Source organism: Nicotiana tabacum, chromosome 18 (genome assembly GCF_000715075.1).
Source record: "Nicotiana tabacum cultivar K326 chromosome 18, ASM71507v2, whole genome shotgun sequence".
NCBI classification, from domain to species: domain Eukaryota; kingdom Viridiplantae; phylum Streptophyta; class Magnoliopsida; order Solanales; family Solanaceae; genus Nicotiana; species Nicotiana tabacum.
In genome coordinates, this window is record NC_134097.1 from 13,245,144 (window position 1) to 13,262,895 (window position 17,752).

The 17,752-nt window shown below is 35.6% G+C and overlaps 2 protein-coding genes across 2 annotated transcripts; one reads left to right on the plus strand and one right to left on the minus strand.

Moving 5' to 3' along the window:
* The first annotated feature begins 755 nt into the window (after positions 1–755).
* Positions 756–7,009, plus strand: LOC107773820 (110 kDa U5 small nuclear ribonucleoprotein component CLO). Its single transcript, XM_075236621.1, has 11 exons — positions 756–923; positions 1,920–2,673; positions 3,023–3,091; positions 3,190–4,383; positions 4,530–4,628; positions 4,708–4,866; positions 4,989–5,074; positions 5,144–5,342; positions 5,767–5,877; positions 5,977–6,183; positions 6,506–7,009. Exons 2-11 carry the CDS (start codon positions 1,933–1,935, stop codon positions 6,602–6,604), a joined length of 2,964 nt encoding a protein of 987 aa, XP_075092722.1. The 5' UTR covers positions 756–923; positions 1,920–1,932; the 3' UTR covers positions 6,605–7,009.
* A 931-nt stretch (positions 7,010–7,940) lies between these two features.
* Positions 7,941–12,361, minus strand: LOC107773818 (putative protein phosphatase 2C 27). The gene is made up of 4 exons (XM_016593237.2): positions 12,031–12,361; positions 10,751–10,951; positions 9,220–9,431; positions 7,941–8,825 (listed from the first exon to the last, which is right to left on the minus strand). Exons 1-4 carry the CDS (start codon positions 12,208–12,210, stop codon positions 8,267–8,269), a joined length of 1,152 nt encoding a protein of 383 aa, XP_016448723.1. The 5' UTR covers positions 12,211–12,361; the 3' UTR covers positions 7,941–8,266.
* Between the last annotated feature and the right edge of the window lie 5,391 nt (positions 12,362–17,752).

A 17,752-nucleotide genomic window follows, 5' to 3' on the forward strand; every position in this document is an offset into this window, starting at 1 on the left:
AAATCGGGAAAAAAAACAGAAAAGGAGAGTAGAGAGACGGAGAGAGAGTGTGAGCAAGTATAAAGAGATAAGGAAATAACTTATATTCCTTATTCAATTCCTAATATAAAGGGATATTCATTTAAAACTTATTTGTATATAATTGGTAAATTATATATGATCATGTAATTAAATTGAAACTTGAGTAGGGAGGGTAATAAGGTTTCAAATAGTGATAGGAAGGTAAAAATTCCTATATTATTTCTACTACAATCGCTCAACTTAAATATAAGACTACATTTTTCATCATAACTCATAGTCATGGGGTCAGTTTGGTTGCAATGTGGGATATCCATGTGATTAACAATCTTAATTGTTAAGATTATAATTCTGGATTGTTATCTCATATTCAATGTAGGATAGTTAACACTATCAATTTGGTATAAAAAGATTAGTTAATATTCATTAACAAACATAAAATAAATACAATCCCAAATTTTATCCCCAAATAATAATGGGGTATTATCACTTTTACCCCGCCCCAGAAACTATTTACATTTGGTGGCCGAAAAAATATATAAAATTTGTATAATTTTTGTATATAACATATAGAACGTATATATACACAAAAAAATATATAAATTTTATATATTTTTTTTACTATTATTTTTACAGCGGCTATACAATGTCATTTTTTAAATTATTTATAATCCTAATCTCCATAACCAAACGATACCTAGTGTAATTAATATTCAGGGTCACACCCGATTCATTTTGGGCTTTTGGGTCCAAGGCGGTTCCAAATCCAGTTAAGGCCCATTTTATAGCACTGAATTCCAACATTACAAGCGTTCACTTTGCAGCTGCTTGAAAACTGCTTGAACCACCGCTGCTTTGCTGCCGTCGTCCGCCGTTTGTCTCCGGCAGAGTTCTTCGAGTTAAAGGTACACTTTTCTTCTTCTTCTTCTTCTTCTTCTTCCTACAACTTGTGTGTTACTCATTACTCATCCCTCCCGTTCGCCGCATTTCATCGCTTTTAAACCCTATGTTTTAGCTGCTAACAGTATTCCCTATTTGATGTTCAAATCTAGCAATATCTGGTAAAAATAGCTTCTTAAGCTTGTTATTTTATGAGTTAAAAGGATCAAAATTTCGGAAACTATTTTTCTCCTTATTGTTAGCGTGATGGTTGATAAAAGCTTAGAACAAGAAGAAGCAAACAGAAAAATTGATTGTGGTTTCTATTCTTCTGTCGGTCCCATTCTCTGCATTTTATCGCTTTAAAACCCTATGTTTTAGCTGCCAACAATATTCACTATTTGTAGTTTTAAACTTTTAAGAAATAGTTTAAGCTTTGTATGTGTCTTATACTTTGTTCGTTTGCACTATAATTGTATGCATTAAGGGTGTAAAAAGTATTTACACAATTAGGTCATTTTAAGGTAATCAAGAGTGGGAAGGTCCAGGGATCGAGTCTTAGTTTCTTCCCTTTCATGTATATTTTTTTTATTTTTTTTTTAATCATCCATTTCCTTATAAAAAAAAGGTAATTATAGGTAAATATGTATGATATTCATTAATTCATAACCTAGTAAAAATAGTAACTAACCTATTATCACATATAGTGTAAAATATACAAGATTAATTGGTAACCTAGTAAAAATGGTAAATTGGTTCTATTATCACGGGTTAAAAGTCACTAACAGTGTTAACAATCTCTACATTGTCATTGCATATAACTTAAATTTGTCTTAGAATAACAAAATTAACAATAAAATAGTTTGATAAGACGTTTTGGGAACTTTGTTCTGATAAGTTGACCTGTGCATAAATGCTCCATTACATGGCTTGTTTTGGTGAAATTGTGTTTTTTCTGCCGTTGGTTTTTGTTTGATTTAGTTGAATAATTAATAAGATGGGTGATTATTTTGTTTAATCAGGTAGTAAAGAGCCATGGATGAAAGTTTATATGATGAATTTGGGAACTATATTGGTCCTGAAATTGAGTCTGATCAGGAAAGTGATAGGGAAGAGGAAGATGAGGATCTCCCTGAGAGAAGTGATGATGAGAGGGCTGCATCTGATGGCGAGCAACCTGGTGCATCGAATGGATGGCTGGCCACTCAAGAGGATGTTGACATGGATAACCAAGTTGTCCTTGCTGAAGACAAGAAATACTACCCAACAGCCGAAGAGGTTTACGGTGAAGAGGTCGAGACATTGGTGATGGATGAAGATGAACAGCCTCTTGAAATGCCGATAATTAAACCGGTGAAGAATCTCAAGTTTGAACTTGGGGTAAAGGATTCGTCCACCTATGTTTCGACTCAATTTCTCTTAGGTCTGATGTCGAACCCAGCATTGGTTAGAAATGTTGCTTTAGTGGGACACGTACATCATGGGAAGACTTTGTTTATGGATATGCTGGTGGAGCAAACCCACCATATATCTACTTTTGATCAGAATAGTGAGAAGCATATGAGGTATACAGACACAAGAATAGATGAGCAAGAAAGGAGGATATCAATTAAGTCTGTCCCTATGTCACTCGTCCTGGAAGACAGCAATTCAAAGTCTTACCTCTGCAACATTATGGATGCTCCTGGTCATGTCAACTTCTCGGATGAGATGACAGCTGCTTTGAGACTTTCTGATGGTGCAGTTTTGATTGTTGATGCTGTTGAAGGAGTGATGGTAAGTTCCTTCTTATTTCTACTATTAATCCACTTGCAGACATACAGGACGGGTGATTATCACTCTGTCTTGATGTAAGCTGCTAAACCTGTGTGTGTTTTCTGGGAAGCTTTGCAGTTTAAGCAGATGTATCATCAAAGGTTTGGGGATCATACGGGGGATGGGTGGGGTTTAGTTGGATTCGGTTAATCAGGTAGACGAGCTGGGTGGGGCAGTTGTCCCGTTTCTTCTTTCGATTTATTTTTTAAAAGCTGTATTCCTATCATTGAGTTCTATGTGGACTTTATCTTGTATATGCGCACTGGATAGCTAGACCATTTACAATTGTTGCTTGTGTCATGGGTGACAGGTAAATACAGAAAGGGCCATTCGGCATGCGATTCAAGAACGTATTCCTATTGTTCTTGTGATTAACAAGGTATCTTGTCTATTACATAAAACTAGTGAAAATATTAAGTGTCTTGTAATGTTGAGATACAGTTGATTTTCCTCTAATAATTTTTATTGTCCTTTTAGGTTGACAGATTGATAACTGAGCTTAAATTGCCTCCAAAGGACGCCTACTTCAAATTAAAACACATAATTGAAGCTGTCAACAATCAAGTTACAGCTGCCTCGTCCATAGCTGGAAATGCACAAGTTTTCGATCCTGCGTTAGGGAATGTCTGCTTTGCAAGTGCAACAGCAGGATGGTCGTTCACACTGCAGTCATTTGCCAAACTGTATGTTAAGCTTCATGGAGTTGCATTTGATGCCAACAAGTTTGCTTCGCGGCTTTGGGGGGACTTCTACTTTGATTCTGACACAAGAAGTTTCAAGAAGAAACCGCCTGCAAGTGGGGTCGAAAGATCTTTTGTGCAGTTCGTTCTTGAACCTCTTTACAAAATCTATAGCCAAGTGATTGGAGAGCACAAGAAGAGTGTTGAAGCAACCCTGGCAGAACTTGGTGTGACGCTTAGCAATGCAGCTTATCGTCTAAATGTAAGGCCTCTGCTGAGGCTGGCTTGCAGTGCTGTTTTTGGCTCTGCCACTGGGTTTACTGACATGTTGGTTCATCACATTCCTTCTGCTAAAGCTGCTGCAGCTAGGAAAGTGGAGCACATATACACGGGTCCAAAGGATTCAGCAATTTACAAAGCAATGGAAGATTGTGACTCCGCTGGCCCTTTGATGGTTAATGTGACCAAGCTGTATCCCAAATCAGATTGTAGTGTTTTTGATGCTTTTGGTAGGGTTTACAGCGGGGAAATAATGACAGGGCAGACAGTACGCGTTTTGGGAGAGGGCTATTCACCTGATGATGAGGAGGATATGACTGTAAAAGAAGTCACAAAGCTGTGGGTATATCAAGCTCGATACAGGATACCCATAAGTAAGGCTCCTCCAGGTGCTTGGGTGCTGATTGAAGGAGTGGATGCTTCAATCATGAAAACTGCTACTCTTTGTAACGCGGAATTTGACGAGGATGTGTACATATTCCGGCCCCTTCAGTTCAATACTCTTCCCGTGGTGAAAACAGCAACTGAGCCTTTGAATCCTAGCGAGTTGCCCAAAATGGTGGAGGGGCTTAGGAAAATCAGCAAGAGTTATCCTCTTGCAATCACAAAGGTTGAAGAGTCTGGTGAACACACAATATTGGGTACTGGTGAATTGTACCTAGATTCCATAATGAAGGACCTTAGGGAGCTTTACTCCGAGGTGGAAGTGAAGGTGCTTTATAACTCTCTCTTCATACATTCACCTTTGTCAGTTCTCTGCTTGTTTCAGGACAAATGCAAACTTTATTGACATTAAGGATTCATTTGTTAAACTTGACTGATCTCGAGGTGCATTTTCGTTGTGTGTGCAATATTCAGGTGGCTGATCCAGTTGTTTCATTCTGCGAAACTGTAGTGGAGTCGTCTTCAATGAAATGTTTTGCTGAAACACCTAATAAGAAAAATAAAATTACCATGGTGAGACAGTTCGTTAATTTTTAGATCTGTGCAAGCTGAGAAAATTGTTTCCCTCCTTGCTCACTTATATTGCTTGTAGATTGCGGAACCATTAGAGAGAGGACTTGCTGAGGACATCGAGAACAGTGTTGTAAGCATAGATTGGCCTAGAAAGAAACTTGGTGACTTTTTTCAAACCAAATATGACTGGGATCTGCTTGCTGCACGATCTATTTGGGCATTTGGACCTGATAAGCAGGTCAGGGTTGCATCGGCTTAGATGCTTTACCACTTGGTTATTTTGAACATTTGCTAATGGATTGCTTCTATTGTTTAGTTGAACATAAGTTTTCTGTTTTGACACTTCAAATGTATTTGCAGGGACCTAACATCTTATTGGATGATACACTCTCCAGTGAAGTGGACAAGAGCTTGTTGAATGCCGTTAAAGATTCTATTGTTCAGGGGTAACTTGAATTGCTTAGTTTTATGCTTTCTTTCCTTCCTGAGATATTGGACTAACAAAATTTTAACAGGTTTCAATGGGGAGCTCGGGAAGGACCCCTATGTGATGAGCCCATTAGAAATGTTAAATTCAAAATAGTTGATGCAAAGATTGCACCTGAGCCAATTAATCGTGGAACAGGTCAGATTATTCCAACTGCACGACGTGTAGCCTACTCTTCTTTCCTTATGGCGACACCCAGGCTTATGGAACCTGTGTATTATGTGGAGGTATAACCCGTGTGTCTGAAGTTAGTCCTTTTTTTTTGGGTATCGTTTGGAGCACACTTTGGTGAATGCATTTATGATAAATTGTTTATTATGTTCTTCAGATCACCATATAAGAAAAGAAAGGAAAAAGGGGTTTAGAACTGGACCTATAAGCTGTATAAAACACATTATTTTACCTATTAGAGCTGCTAAGCTATACCCATTTATATTATGCAAAAAATTAACAGTGAAACTGTCACGACAGGATATTAGTAATGTTCTTGCTGGTGTTTTTACTATGTACAAATGATGAGATAAGTACATTGTTAAGTCTTAGTTAGGTTCAATTATTTACAGAAATAGGGATGACATTTGAACAAAAAGATAGATTTTAAGATGTTTTCTTATGTGAAACTGGGGCTAACTTTCTGGTGTCTTGATTCAGATCCAAACACCCATGGATTGTCTCTCTGCTATATACACCGTGTTGTCTCGCAGGCGTGGACATGTTACTGCTGATGTTCCTCAACCTGGGACACCTGCCTACATCGTCAAGGTTTGATTTCGAAATATAGATAGCACCCTGGATTTTTTATATAATCTTTTCATGTTATAACATCAGGTTTTCTCATATGCACACTTCTTCCTTCTCCAGGCATTTTTACCTGTTATCGAGTCCTTTGGTTTCGAAACCGACTTGAGGTATCACACCCAAGGGCAGGCGTTTTGTCTTTCAGTGTTTGATCATTGGGCTATTGTTCCTGGAGATCCTCTTGACAAGAGCATCGTTTTACGACCACTAGAGCCTGCCCCAATTCAGCATCTGGCTCGTGAGTTCATGGTGAAGACAAGGCGTAGAAAGGTATACATTCTAGCAGGGTTAATTTGAGATTATTTACTCTTCAGGTTTCTTGAACAACACTTGATTTGAAGTGGTGCTTGCCCCCTTCCAGGTGTCTCTTGTTCCCTCTTCTATTATGATCTTGGCGCAAGCCCCCTTCCTCATATCCCTTGTTTCCCATTTAAGGCTTCAACTCTCATCTTTTTCGTTTTTTTTAAAAACACAAAAATAAGGGGAATGTGGTAATCTAAGCTGGACTGACAGGCCCTTACAAAAAGTAGCTATTTAGCTCTATTGACCAAGAGTATTGTCTTAAATGATGGATCTATCCCTTTTCTTTTAGGGAATGAGTGAAGACGTTAGCATCAACAAATTCTTTGATGAGGCTATGATGGTGGAGCTTGCGCAGCAGGATGCAGATCTTCACCTGCAGATGATGTAGATATCACATAGTTGAGGTGGTTTTGTATGTCATGTAGCCGACAGCCTCTTGAAAGATGTTGTAGATTACTGAGGTTCTTGAATCATCATATGTAATAGTCTAGTACAAATTTGGCATACCAGGATCATGAATAGTTCCTGCGTAACTCTCCCTTTGAGCTCATCTATTTGTTGGGATAATCCCTTGCTCTAACATTCGAGTATTTGTGGTGGTTTCCTTTCCGTCAAAGGGTAGGTTCTCGCATGACTGGCATTGAGTATGAGATTTCTGTAAGCTCAGGTGCATTGAATTACTGGGCACTTGTTCAAGTTCTTACTTTATCCTCTTTTAGCACGTTCTTTGGATTCTATGTAGCCTAAAGGTTGAACTCATTTTAGCTTTGGCAGAAGTTCCTTTTTTATTTTACGTGAATTTTGTAACATTTGATCCCAGTTTTACAGGATGAGAGTCTCATATTTGGTTAACTATGTAAGCTAAAGATCGAAGATTATATGAAAATTCACTGCTAGATAACTTGTTTACTACACGAAAATGTTATAAATTAATTACCACTAGTTTTCTCAAGAGGACTCAGTTTGATTATTCTAATTTTTTTTGTTTGATGATATTCAGACTTCAAGCTAGGAAATGAGATTGTACAATAAGAACAATTTTTCGTGGTTAAACCAAGCAATCTTTCTCCTTATTTTTTTTATTTCATTTCCTTTAAAGTTTTCACATTTTTCTTTGTTTCTTCCTATCATGGTTAACATTCAATTGGTCACCAGAGTCGTAGGAATGGATGGATTTAGACAAGTTGGAGCTTTTCAGGGTTACACATTTATGGATTTCGTAGAGTAAAGATTATATGGCAACTAAAATTACCAATTCCAATATGCAATATACAATAATGTCATATTAATCCAAGTCCTCAAAATTGAGATTCAAAATCCTAATTGATATTAAGCCAAAGATGCCTTAGCATACCCGTTTTCTTGCTCGTGAGGCAGACCTATGAGTAACCTTGAGGGGTCACCAAAACCCGTAAACTTCGGCAACAATCTTGTATATGTATGTGTATACCTTGAAAATGGTTAATTCAAATCACTTCTTGAATACTAAAAACTTTTAGGGGTACTGGTTGAGCAGAATACTGGTGCCCCCATCACGTTAAAATCCATCACGTTAAAATCCTGAGTCCGCCTCTGCTCGTCAGTGCAATTGTTTGAAACAAAGGGTAGCTTGAAAAAGCAAAGCGAGCCTAAAGTACACTCTTATGGAGGCGCATGCATAAAGATTTAGAACTCTTAACACATTCACAACCAAGAGATGCAGCATTACACAAACTTTGCTATGACACCAAAAAGGTTGGAACATAACCAACAATCAATTTTGTCTCACCAGAAGGTGAGATTCAGTTGAGTTCCCTTTGGTCGGGGAACCATACAATTGAAGAATAGATTAATTTATGTACAAAAATTTGTCTCCATAATTTGCTTGTTTCCCTCAAGCTTTATTTCATCTTGCACTTGGACTAAATGGGAGAATTACAAGGAAGAAAATAAGTTTACCTCTGATGTATTTACAAAGTTGTCCAGAAGTAACCAATTAATCGTCATTATCGCTGTTGTTTAAGTGGATATGCAGCAGGCAGCCAAAAAATTGATATAGTAAACTGCAGCTCTAGCCTTCAAGTAAAGATCTTAGATTCTCAAGCCCTTCAGCGGAAATACTTTTCCTTATTTTTGATCTTTGAAAAACAACTGGAGGTGGAGGCTCCGCGTGAAAACATACCATGACTACTGTTAAGTTGTCTATGGCACCGCGCTTTTTGGCCTCGTCTACTATTTCCTTGCAGCATAACTTCACATTGTTATGCTCTTGCAATCTCCGACGAGCAAAATCCACAGCATTTTGGCTTCGGAAAACATCCCAAATTCCATCACTACCGATAATCAGGAACTCGTCTTCCTTTGTCAACGTCAGCAATTTCAGTTCAGGTTCAGCGCTCAATGGCCCGCCCTTTTCAACCTCCTTCAGTCCTTTAATGTGCCAGTTACCTAATGCCCGGCTCACGCCTAGCTGTCCATTCAAGTAGCCATCATCAACAAATCCTCCCACGGACTCGATACGAGTTCTTTCACTAATACAACAAGGTCTGTGGTCCTTTGACATTTCTATAGCAAGTCCATGTCGAGATACAACTGCTCGACAGTCACCAGCATTTGCCACAAGTAGTGATCTGTTCATGAGAAAACACATCAGTATAGAGAATCGATAATATACTAATCTTAGAACATAGAATTCTGAATGTAGCGTAATTAGATTAATGTGCAAGGGGACAAATGATATTATAAAGCTAAAAAAACGATGCATCTCAAATGTCAGCTCACAAGTGTAACTCGCAATTTGATATTTCGAAAAAGTTAATGGTACACCTTGCTGAAGAAATAATATTCTCACCAAGTACCCGCTACTTAGATAGGAATAAGTGAATAACAAAAAGCTCAACCATACTCCAGACTCTCTGTCGTTTTACAATTGAAACATAAATTCAACAACATAAAAAAAGAAAAGATAGTGAATGGAACAAATCAAAAACAAGATAAAAAGGATTATGCATGGGAATAAATTACCTTCCAAATATCATTGCAGTGAGTGCAGTAGTGCCTGAGGACAAGGCTGAATCAAGAGAGCATGACTTGGCAAAGGCAGCATCTGTCTCTACGAAAGATCTTGTGACCACTTTCTCAAGTTCCAATGGAAAATCAGCATCCTCAACAATGATCCTTGGTAAGTAGTCACGAACAAATTGTGATGCTCCCTTCCCACCATGTCCATCAAAGACCTGTCATAAGAACCGTTTGCATTAGACATCTAAGATATAAGAATATCAAATAGAAGAAACTCCCAAGTATGGTAGATAACATGGCTTATAACCTCTTTCCCTCACTCGCTCTAATCCCCCCCCCTCTATGCTCCCCCTCCCTTCTCGTACAACAACAATAACAACTACGCCTAAATCCCAAACAAGTTGGGGTCGGCGATATGAATCCTCATTCCTTTCATTAAGCTCAACTCATATCATCATCATTAGCAAAATCAAATAAAAGTGCAAGTAAAAAAAGATAAATATATATAAATTATAATAATAATACTAAAGTTCTCTACCAAGTCTAAAATCTGTTCCCCAGTGGCGAAGCCAGGATTTTCACTAAGGGGTGTCAAAATATAAGAAATTAAATACACCAAAAAATCAAGGGGAGTCAACGTATAGTAAATATACATAAAACAAAAAAATTTATCTAACAATACAGAGAAAACAATTACGCATGGTCCTAAGTAGAAATAAGATACGCATTTCAGATGGAAGTAGTTGAATTAGTGCTGCTCTACCTACTGCTGTTCAATAGGTACATTTACAAGACTCCTAATAAATGAAGGACAACACATTAATAATACCATGGTGCATTTGGTCAGATTATACTCCAATTTTTTTTTAAGGGTATTATTATGCTTCAACTTTGGAGAGAGGTAGTCTCTTCAGTTCTTTTGTGGTTCCTTGTAATGTCATTGTCTGATATGCAACTAGTTTGAAGAGCTCTAAACATAAGTTGTCACCTAAGCTTTTCATACTTTACTTTGATAAGCAGCTATGGCTTTTCTTCTGTTTTGCAATAGCATGAAGGAAGCACCTATATGGTGAAGAGATGTGCGCCATCTCACAACTCTGACGATCAGAGACCTTCTCTAGTTTGTGTCCAATCTCTAGTGTTATTCTATTTTACTATTCTTTCTTTAGCCTGTATCACATGATTCCAGAAAGACCGGAGATGACATCAAATTCACATGGAAACATTTTAAATTCGGAAATATCCAGCTTTGCTACTGCACATCTATTTCATTTTTTAGTCTTGCACAGAAGACTCTCTCCCTTTGGTTGGAGGAAGCAGTAAAAGTGCTGGCAATTTGGCAAATTTTCAAGATCTACAGAAATCGTCTAGGCTTGCCCTATAAAATAGATGGTCCTACACATGTCAGCATACTTCCGATGTTCACAGAGAAAGAGCTATGCTAAACTTCACTGAGAGTTAAATTCGGTCTACAAGTTAATTGAGTATAGTCAAGAATGACATGTGTGATTTCCAATGAGGTTAAAGAACTTACTCCATAGAAGGAAATAGCTTCCTCACCAAGTATATTATGGCCAAAATTCTTAGCTAGATCCACAATACAGATGTGAGTGTCTTCCATGTCAAGACGACCTCCAATATCAGACCAATCTCCAGACCTAAGGGTCGGGAGGAAGTTATTAAAGAGTATCTGTTTCCTATCTGCAATAGTTGTGTCTTCCGAAATACTTTCCAGCTGCAGAAAAGGAAAGAAATTAATTAAAGTGAAGTGCAAACAACAATTAGCTTAGATGATATGAAAACAGAAGTGAGCTTCAGTGCAAGTTCTCTGTTTAGGAAGCTATGCACCGAGATTGTACAGCATGATTATGAAATAAACTACGTGAATTTGTTCGAACCAAAAAATCAATGCTAATGCAAACTATAATTCATTTGCTACATATGTCAACAAACGCCCATTTATGGGATCAAACTGGGTTTGTTGTTGTTGTTGTTGTATATGCCAACAAACGAAAAGACTCCAGGACGGACCATACGAAACACATCTTGAAATTGATTTTTCAGAAGACAATGATTGAAAATTATCATCAGGCAATTTCCAAATCCACAAAAAAGGGGAAAACATAAAAACACCAAGTATTTAAAAACCCACCATCTAACAGAAGACAGTGGTAGAAACACACACATACACACAAAGGTGGATGGAGCCTAGTTTACGACAGTTCAACTGAACCCAGTATTTAATTACTAAAATATCAACAAATACAAAATTTTGGCCATATAATTTCGAAAGTGCAACGGGTTTAATAGTAAAAACTCAAAGATTAAAAAAAACAAGTTTAAATTATGGATCAAACAGTACTTGAGCATAAAATTTCAGCCTGATATTAAACGAAAACATACCAATAACCATAGCTTTATAGTACTGTCCTAAGGCATAATAAGTACACCATAAAAATCGAATCTTTAAACAGTATCAACAAAAGTCCAAATTAACCAGCATTTATGACAATAAAAACTACTACTACAAATCAACATCCATATGCAAATCAACAAAGCCTTCCCCAATAACCCAAAAAAGAATATAATTAATACTACCTAAAAAAACTGGGAAAAAAATATAAGCAAATATTACACCATAAAAATCAAATCTTTAAACAGTATCAACCAAACTTCAAATTAAACCAACATTTATGACACTAAAAACTACTAATACCAATAAGAACAAAATTAATACTACCTAAAAAACTGGAAAAAGTAATAGGTATAAGCAAATATTACAATTAAAAATAAAAATAAAAAGTAAATCCTTACTGGGAATGAGTTTCTCATCACAGAATGGCTAGAAGTTGTAATTTTTTCATAATTCTCAATCTGGGTATGTTGTAATTCAGCTTCAGTAAGCAAAGATTGGTTCTTGAAATTGTTATCAGTCTTTGAAATGTTCAAATTCTCCATACCCTCATTCACTTGTTCTGAGTCTTGAATGCACATGTTAGTTGGTTTTAACACAATTTAATTGGGGAAAAAGGAAACAAGAAAAGAAGAGTATAAAAAGATAGAATATTTAGACGACGAAGAAGAAATGGTTTGTTTTATTATCACTTTATTTATGTTGAGCAAGTTGTCGGAAGTTGAAAGGAAGCAAAGTAGAGGAAGTGAATATAGTGTGGAATTTGTGACTGAAAGAGAAGATTCTTGGGAATATGTGATTATGGATTTCTTCAAATAATAAGTTGCAATTTACTAACTTAAGACCTTTTTTTTTTGGCATAGTACAATATAAAATAGATAATTTTGGATTTAAGTTATAGTCCTTTATATCCATATTAATTATTGTGCTAACTAAATATATTTGATCCAAAATAATTATCATCTTAGAAAATTAAGATATGATTAATTACTTTTTTTCTTATTTTACCTTAGTATTAAATGTTCTTGAAAGTAAAATATTGACTACATACCATAGAAAACCTAAAAGTAAAGAGTTTAATTAAGGTTATAATAGTCAAAAAGGTCTCTTATTAATAGTTACTTAATTATGAAGTTTTTTATTTATGTTATAAGCATACACAGAATTTAGAATTTGAGATTTTAAATTCAGAATTCTATCCTATTCTATCTAATTTAATAAGTTTAAAATTAATTATTTATAATGATTTATTGAGTTTCTGTGTACACATAAGTTTAAGCCAAAATTATTGAAGTATCTATAATTAGATCTGCATAATAAGATAATTTAATGTACATTAGATAATTAGTTGCTATTTTTATCAAATAACCTATTAATTACAATATACTTATTATAAATTTATTTGTTTAAAAAATAATATACAAATACTTTTTATAATAGCAATACATACCATTCCAGATTTTTCTCAAGAGGAAAAGCGTGGCTATAGCGGTGAAACAAAAGAATTTTTCTTTATGTGCTTTTTTTGTGGAGATTTTTAGGTCTAGATATTTTTTATTTTTTGTCGGTTCATACCAACTTACCAGAAACTTCGGGACATTTAATTAGTACCTTATTTTCCAATTAAAAAACTAGACTTTTGTTAACACCGGTATACGTGTTTTTGTTTTTATTAAATGATGAGAGAGAACTTCCAAAACAATGATCAATATGTCATAGTTTGCATGCAGCAATTTGTTTATCTCCACAAGACAAAAAAGAATTTAGTTAGATATTAAATAAAGTAAAAAATCATCCTTCAAAATAAAATTATATAATAGCAAAAAAACAGAGTGGAAAAGAAGAATTTACAAGTGGGAGGGAAAGGAATGAGATACGTGGTATTCTGCTGAGAAAAAACGTGGTAAATTCAATTGCACAACAAAATAGATTTTAAGAAATTCTGAACCTATACAAATAATTGCGACCAACATTTTTTCCACACGTAAAACACGTTATTAATTTATTTAAAACCAGAACAAAAAAAAAATAAGGAGAAGAAAAGTTAGGCAGTAGGTTTTTGTAGTCAAAGGGAAATTTCTATAGTAATCAGACTCTTCTCTTCTAATTTCGTAGAAAATAAGTGGAATTTTCTTATTTATTTTTAATGTTTAATAAGTAAGTAGAAAATATTGTCTCAAAAGTATTTTTTCAATGTCAAGTGAATATCATCTAAATGCCTATAAGCCCCTTCGCCATCTCTCAATTATTGTAGCAATGAGACGATTGGAAGATTATTTGATTGTATTTTTTTGACTTACAACTCGAAAGTATAGGGCTCTATACCAATAATAGAAAGGGCACTGCAAATTCTCAAAAAAATATAGAACAGGTACACATCCCCCCCCCCCCCCCCAAAATCATGAAGTTAAAAATTGGTAACCCAAAGTCAAATCAAACTTTTAGGAAATAATGGAGGTTTATCCCTTTTGAAAGATGTAAAGTACTACAAGTTAGCAAAAGAGTCAAATTAGTATACTTATTAAAAAAAAACCTAGATCTAGTCAGAAAGCAATAATTCTAAAATTAGAAGCATTAGTTAAAAATGAAGATAAATGGAGAAGAAGTAGTCAGAAAGCAGTCTCTAAGAAAATTACAAAAGAAAAGCATATAAGCTTAAGTATGCATACATTTTTTCTAGATAAATATGCATACAATGATAACACATTTCTTTTTTGTGACTCGTCTATGTATTGTGCAAAGGAAACTGTAGTACATTAAGTTGAACTACTAAATTGGTTTGGAAAAAGTTTGGGACCCAAAAGTCGAACGAATAATTGATAGATAATCCAAGCTATACTCGTGTTTTTTTCCCTTTCAAAACCATTAGGTGTTTGATGAGTAGTTGGATCCTTTTTCGTATTAGCAATGAAGTTTAACCTATAAATATTATCTTTTTTTTACACTACCAGATCACCTAATAATTCATTATATTTGGATTTGCAAAAATATGTATCTTGCATACCTTTATCAGTCGTTAAGTGATATGTATATGCTCACTTTAATTAATAAAGTATATGTCACGTCCCAAACTAACCCCTACACGTGATTGATACCCAACTAACACCACATGCCATTTAACCATTTACACAAACATTGAGAGAAAAATAAGTTCAGGTTTAAAAATATTATTAATAATTAAAGACGACATAATTATCAACCAATACCTTAGTCAATTGATAGAAAGACCAATGATCACTCAAATAATAAAACTATAGCCCAAATCTCACACTAAGATCATGGAGCATCTAACAGAGTAACATGAGTTTAACTAGCGGGTATGCAAATCCCAAAGAGCAGTGTGATGACCCGATATGTCATCTTTAAATTTAACATTCAATTTTGTGCTCCGAGACCTCGAATAGCACCATTTAGCATTCCTCGACTTGCGTGCACAGTCCGTATATTTTTTCGGAAAGCTTTTATGTGAAAAATTGATAAAAATGTGAAATAGTGCTTTAAAACTCACTTAAGTTGACTTCGGTCAATATTTTGAGCAAACGACCCAGATCAGTGTTGTGACGGTCCCGATAGGTCCGTATCGTAATTTGGGACTTGGGCGTATGTTCGAAATTTAATTTGGAGGTCCCTAACTCGAGTTATCGCCATTTATTGAAAATTAGAAGTTTGAAAGCTTAAAGATTTCAAAGTTTGACCACAAATTGACTTTTATTGATATAGGGCTCGGATTACGATTCCGAAAGTTGGAATAGCGCCGTTATATCGTTTGGACTTACATGCAAAAATTTAGGTCATTCCGACTGTTTTGACGTGTTTCAGCGCGAGTTTTAGAATTGAAATTTTCATAAATTCATTAAGTTCGAATCGAGGTGCGAATTGTAGTTTTGATATTTTTCGACGTGATTTGGGACCCCGAGTAGGTCCGTATGATATTTTAGGACTTGTTGGTATATTTGGTAGAGGTCCCGAGGGTTTCGGGTGGATTCCGGATGGTTAAGGGGTTAAATTGTGGACTAAGAAAAAATCTGAAATTTTGGCCTTCTAGTGCAATCGCACCTGGGAATTTTTGACCGCAGGTGCGAGCTCGCAGAAGCGCCTAATCCATCGCAGATGCAGAGCGGAGGAAGGGAAGCCAGTGATCGCAGAAGCGGACAACTCCTTCGCAGAAACGTGGTCGCAGAAGCGAGCCAGCGCGCAGAAGCGACAACCATCCTCGCATCTGCGAGACCGCAGATGCGGCCAAATGTACAGAATAAGCAAAAATCCCTGGACAGAATAAAATCGAAGGAGTCTAAGATTTTCTCATTTTTTGGACCTTTCAAGTACGGGTTGGCGCGATTTTTGAGCGAGAATTCACGGAAAAACTTGAGATAAGTCACTTGTGATCTTTATTAGTCAATAATATTGAATTATCATTGAGTATTCCGACTAAATTACGTGTTTTTGAGGTGAAATTCGAGGATTTGGGCCCAGAGATTTGAAAATAAGATTTGAGGATTTGAAGGTCGAGTTGAAGTCGGAATCTAGTAAAATTTATATGGTTGGACTTGTGGTTGAATGGACGTTCACATTTGTAACTTTTGTCGAGTTTCGAGACGTGGGCCCCAATGTTGATTTTTGAATTGAATTTCGGATTTTAATTGAAAAATTTAGTATTTTCATATAGAATTGGTTTCTATAATTCGTGTTGAGTATATTGAATTGTTTGTGACTAGATTCGAGGCATTCAGACACCAATTCGCGAGGCAAAGGTTTATTGGAATCTTGAGTTGGTTGCAAAGCGAAGTAAGTGTCGTGGTTAACCTTGACTTGAGGGAGTAAGACTTGTTTGTCTATTTGCTACGTGATTTAATGTGCGGGTACAATGTATATATGAGGTGACGAGTACTTATGGGTTGTGGTTGAGTCAAAGTATGCGGGAAGAATTTGTTCATTTTGAATACTTGCCTATTTAATTAAGATATTCCTGCTTAAGTTTATTATTATTATTATTATTATTATTATTATTATTATTATTATTATTATTATTATTATTATTATTATTATTATTATTATTATTATTATTATTTATTTGATCAATTTTCATGAAATTATTGCTAATTTAATTATTGTTAAATATTTTGGAAGGTGAGATCGATATTCTGGTATTGAATTGATTGATAAGTATAGATCTCCGTATTTAAATACTCTTCCCAATTTATATTATCATTTTCATGGTAAGGAAGAGTGTAAAAGCACGAAGGGTGATGCCGTACCATTTACACTATTTATATTATTATTTTCATGGTAAGGAAGAGTGTAAAAGCACGAAGGGTGATGCCGTGCCATTTATACTATTTATATTGTTATTGTCATGGTGAGGAAGAGTGTAAAAGCACGAAGGGTGTTGCCGTGCCATTTTCATATTATTATTTATTAATTTATAAAGTGAGGAAGAGAGTCAAAGCACGAAGGGTGATGCTGTGCCATTTAAATTATTTATTCATCATATTGTGGCAAGAAAGAGAGTTAAAGCACGAAGGGTGGTGCCGTGCCATTTATATTATTTATTTATCATTTCATGGGAAGAATGAGAGTAAAAGCACGAAGGGTGGTGCCGTGCCATTTTTATATTTCAGCTACCTATTTTGTTGTTGGGGCATTATTTGACTGCTACGTGACGCTTCCCTGACAGAAATTTTTATACCATTTCCCTTCACATGTTCCCTCCCAAATTTATAAAATTTGTTAATTACTATGTTCAATATTGCTTCGTGTATGTATATACTTGCACAGGTTGTTTACGTATGTGTCTTGTCATAGCCTCGTCACTACTTTGTTGATGTTAGGCTCGACCCTTACAGAGTACATGGGGTCGGTTGTACTCATACTACACTTTGCACTTCTTGTGCAGATTTTGGAGTTGGTTCCAGTGGCGTACCATAGACTTGCTCGAATTCAGCTACCCAGAGGAGACTTGAGGTATAACTGCACAACGTCTGCAGTTCTGAAGTCCCTTTCTACTTTATCTTAGATGTATATTATCTTTCAAACAGCTTGAATTTTATTCAGACCTTTATTTATATAATTATAGTAGCTCGTGCACTTGTGACACCAGATTCAGGGTATTTGGATGATTCAGTT

Bases quoted from the DNA above. Each gene is read 5' to 3' on its own strand.
- LOC107773820 (XM_075236621.1), top strand. From the start codon at position 1,933: ATGGATGAAAGTTTATATGATGAATTTGGGAACTATATTGGTCCTGAA. The intron at 3,092-3,189 runs GTATCTTGTCTA...TTGTCCTTTTAG, and splicing joins TTGTTCTTGTGATTAACAAG to GTTGACAGATTGATAACTGA. The intron at 4,384-4,529 runs GTGCTTTATAAC...TGCAATATTCAG, and splicing joins ACTCCGAGGTGGAAGTGAAG to GTGGCTGATCCAGTTGTTTC.
- LOC107773818 (XM_016593237.2), bottom strand. From the start codon at position 12,210: ATGTGCATTCAAGACTCAGAACAAGTGAATGAGGGTATGGAGAATTTG. The intron at 9,432-10,750 runs GTAAGTTCTTTA...TTCTTATGACAG, and splicing joins AAGCTATTTCCTTCTATGGA to GTCTTTGATGGACATGGTGG. The intron at 8,826-9,219 runs GTAATTTATTCC...TCTCATGAACAG, and splicing joins ACTGCAATGATATTTGGAAG to ATCACTACTTGTGGCAAATG.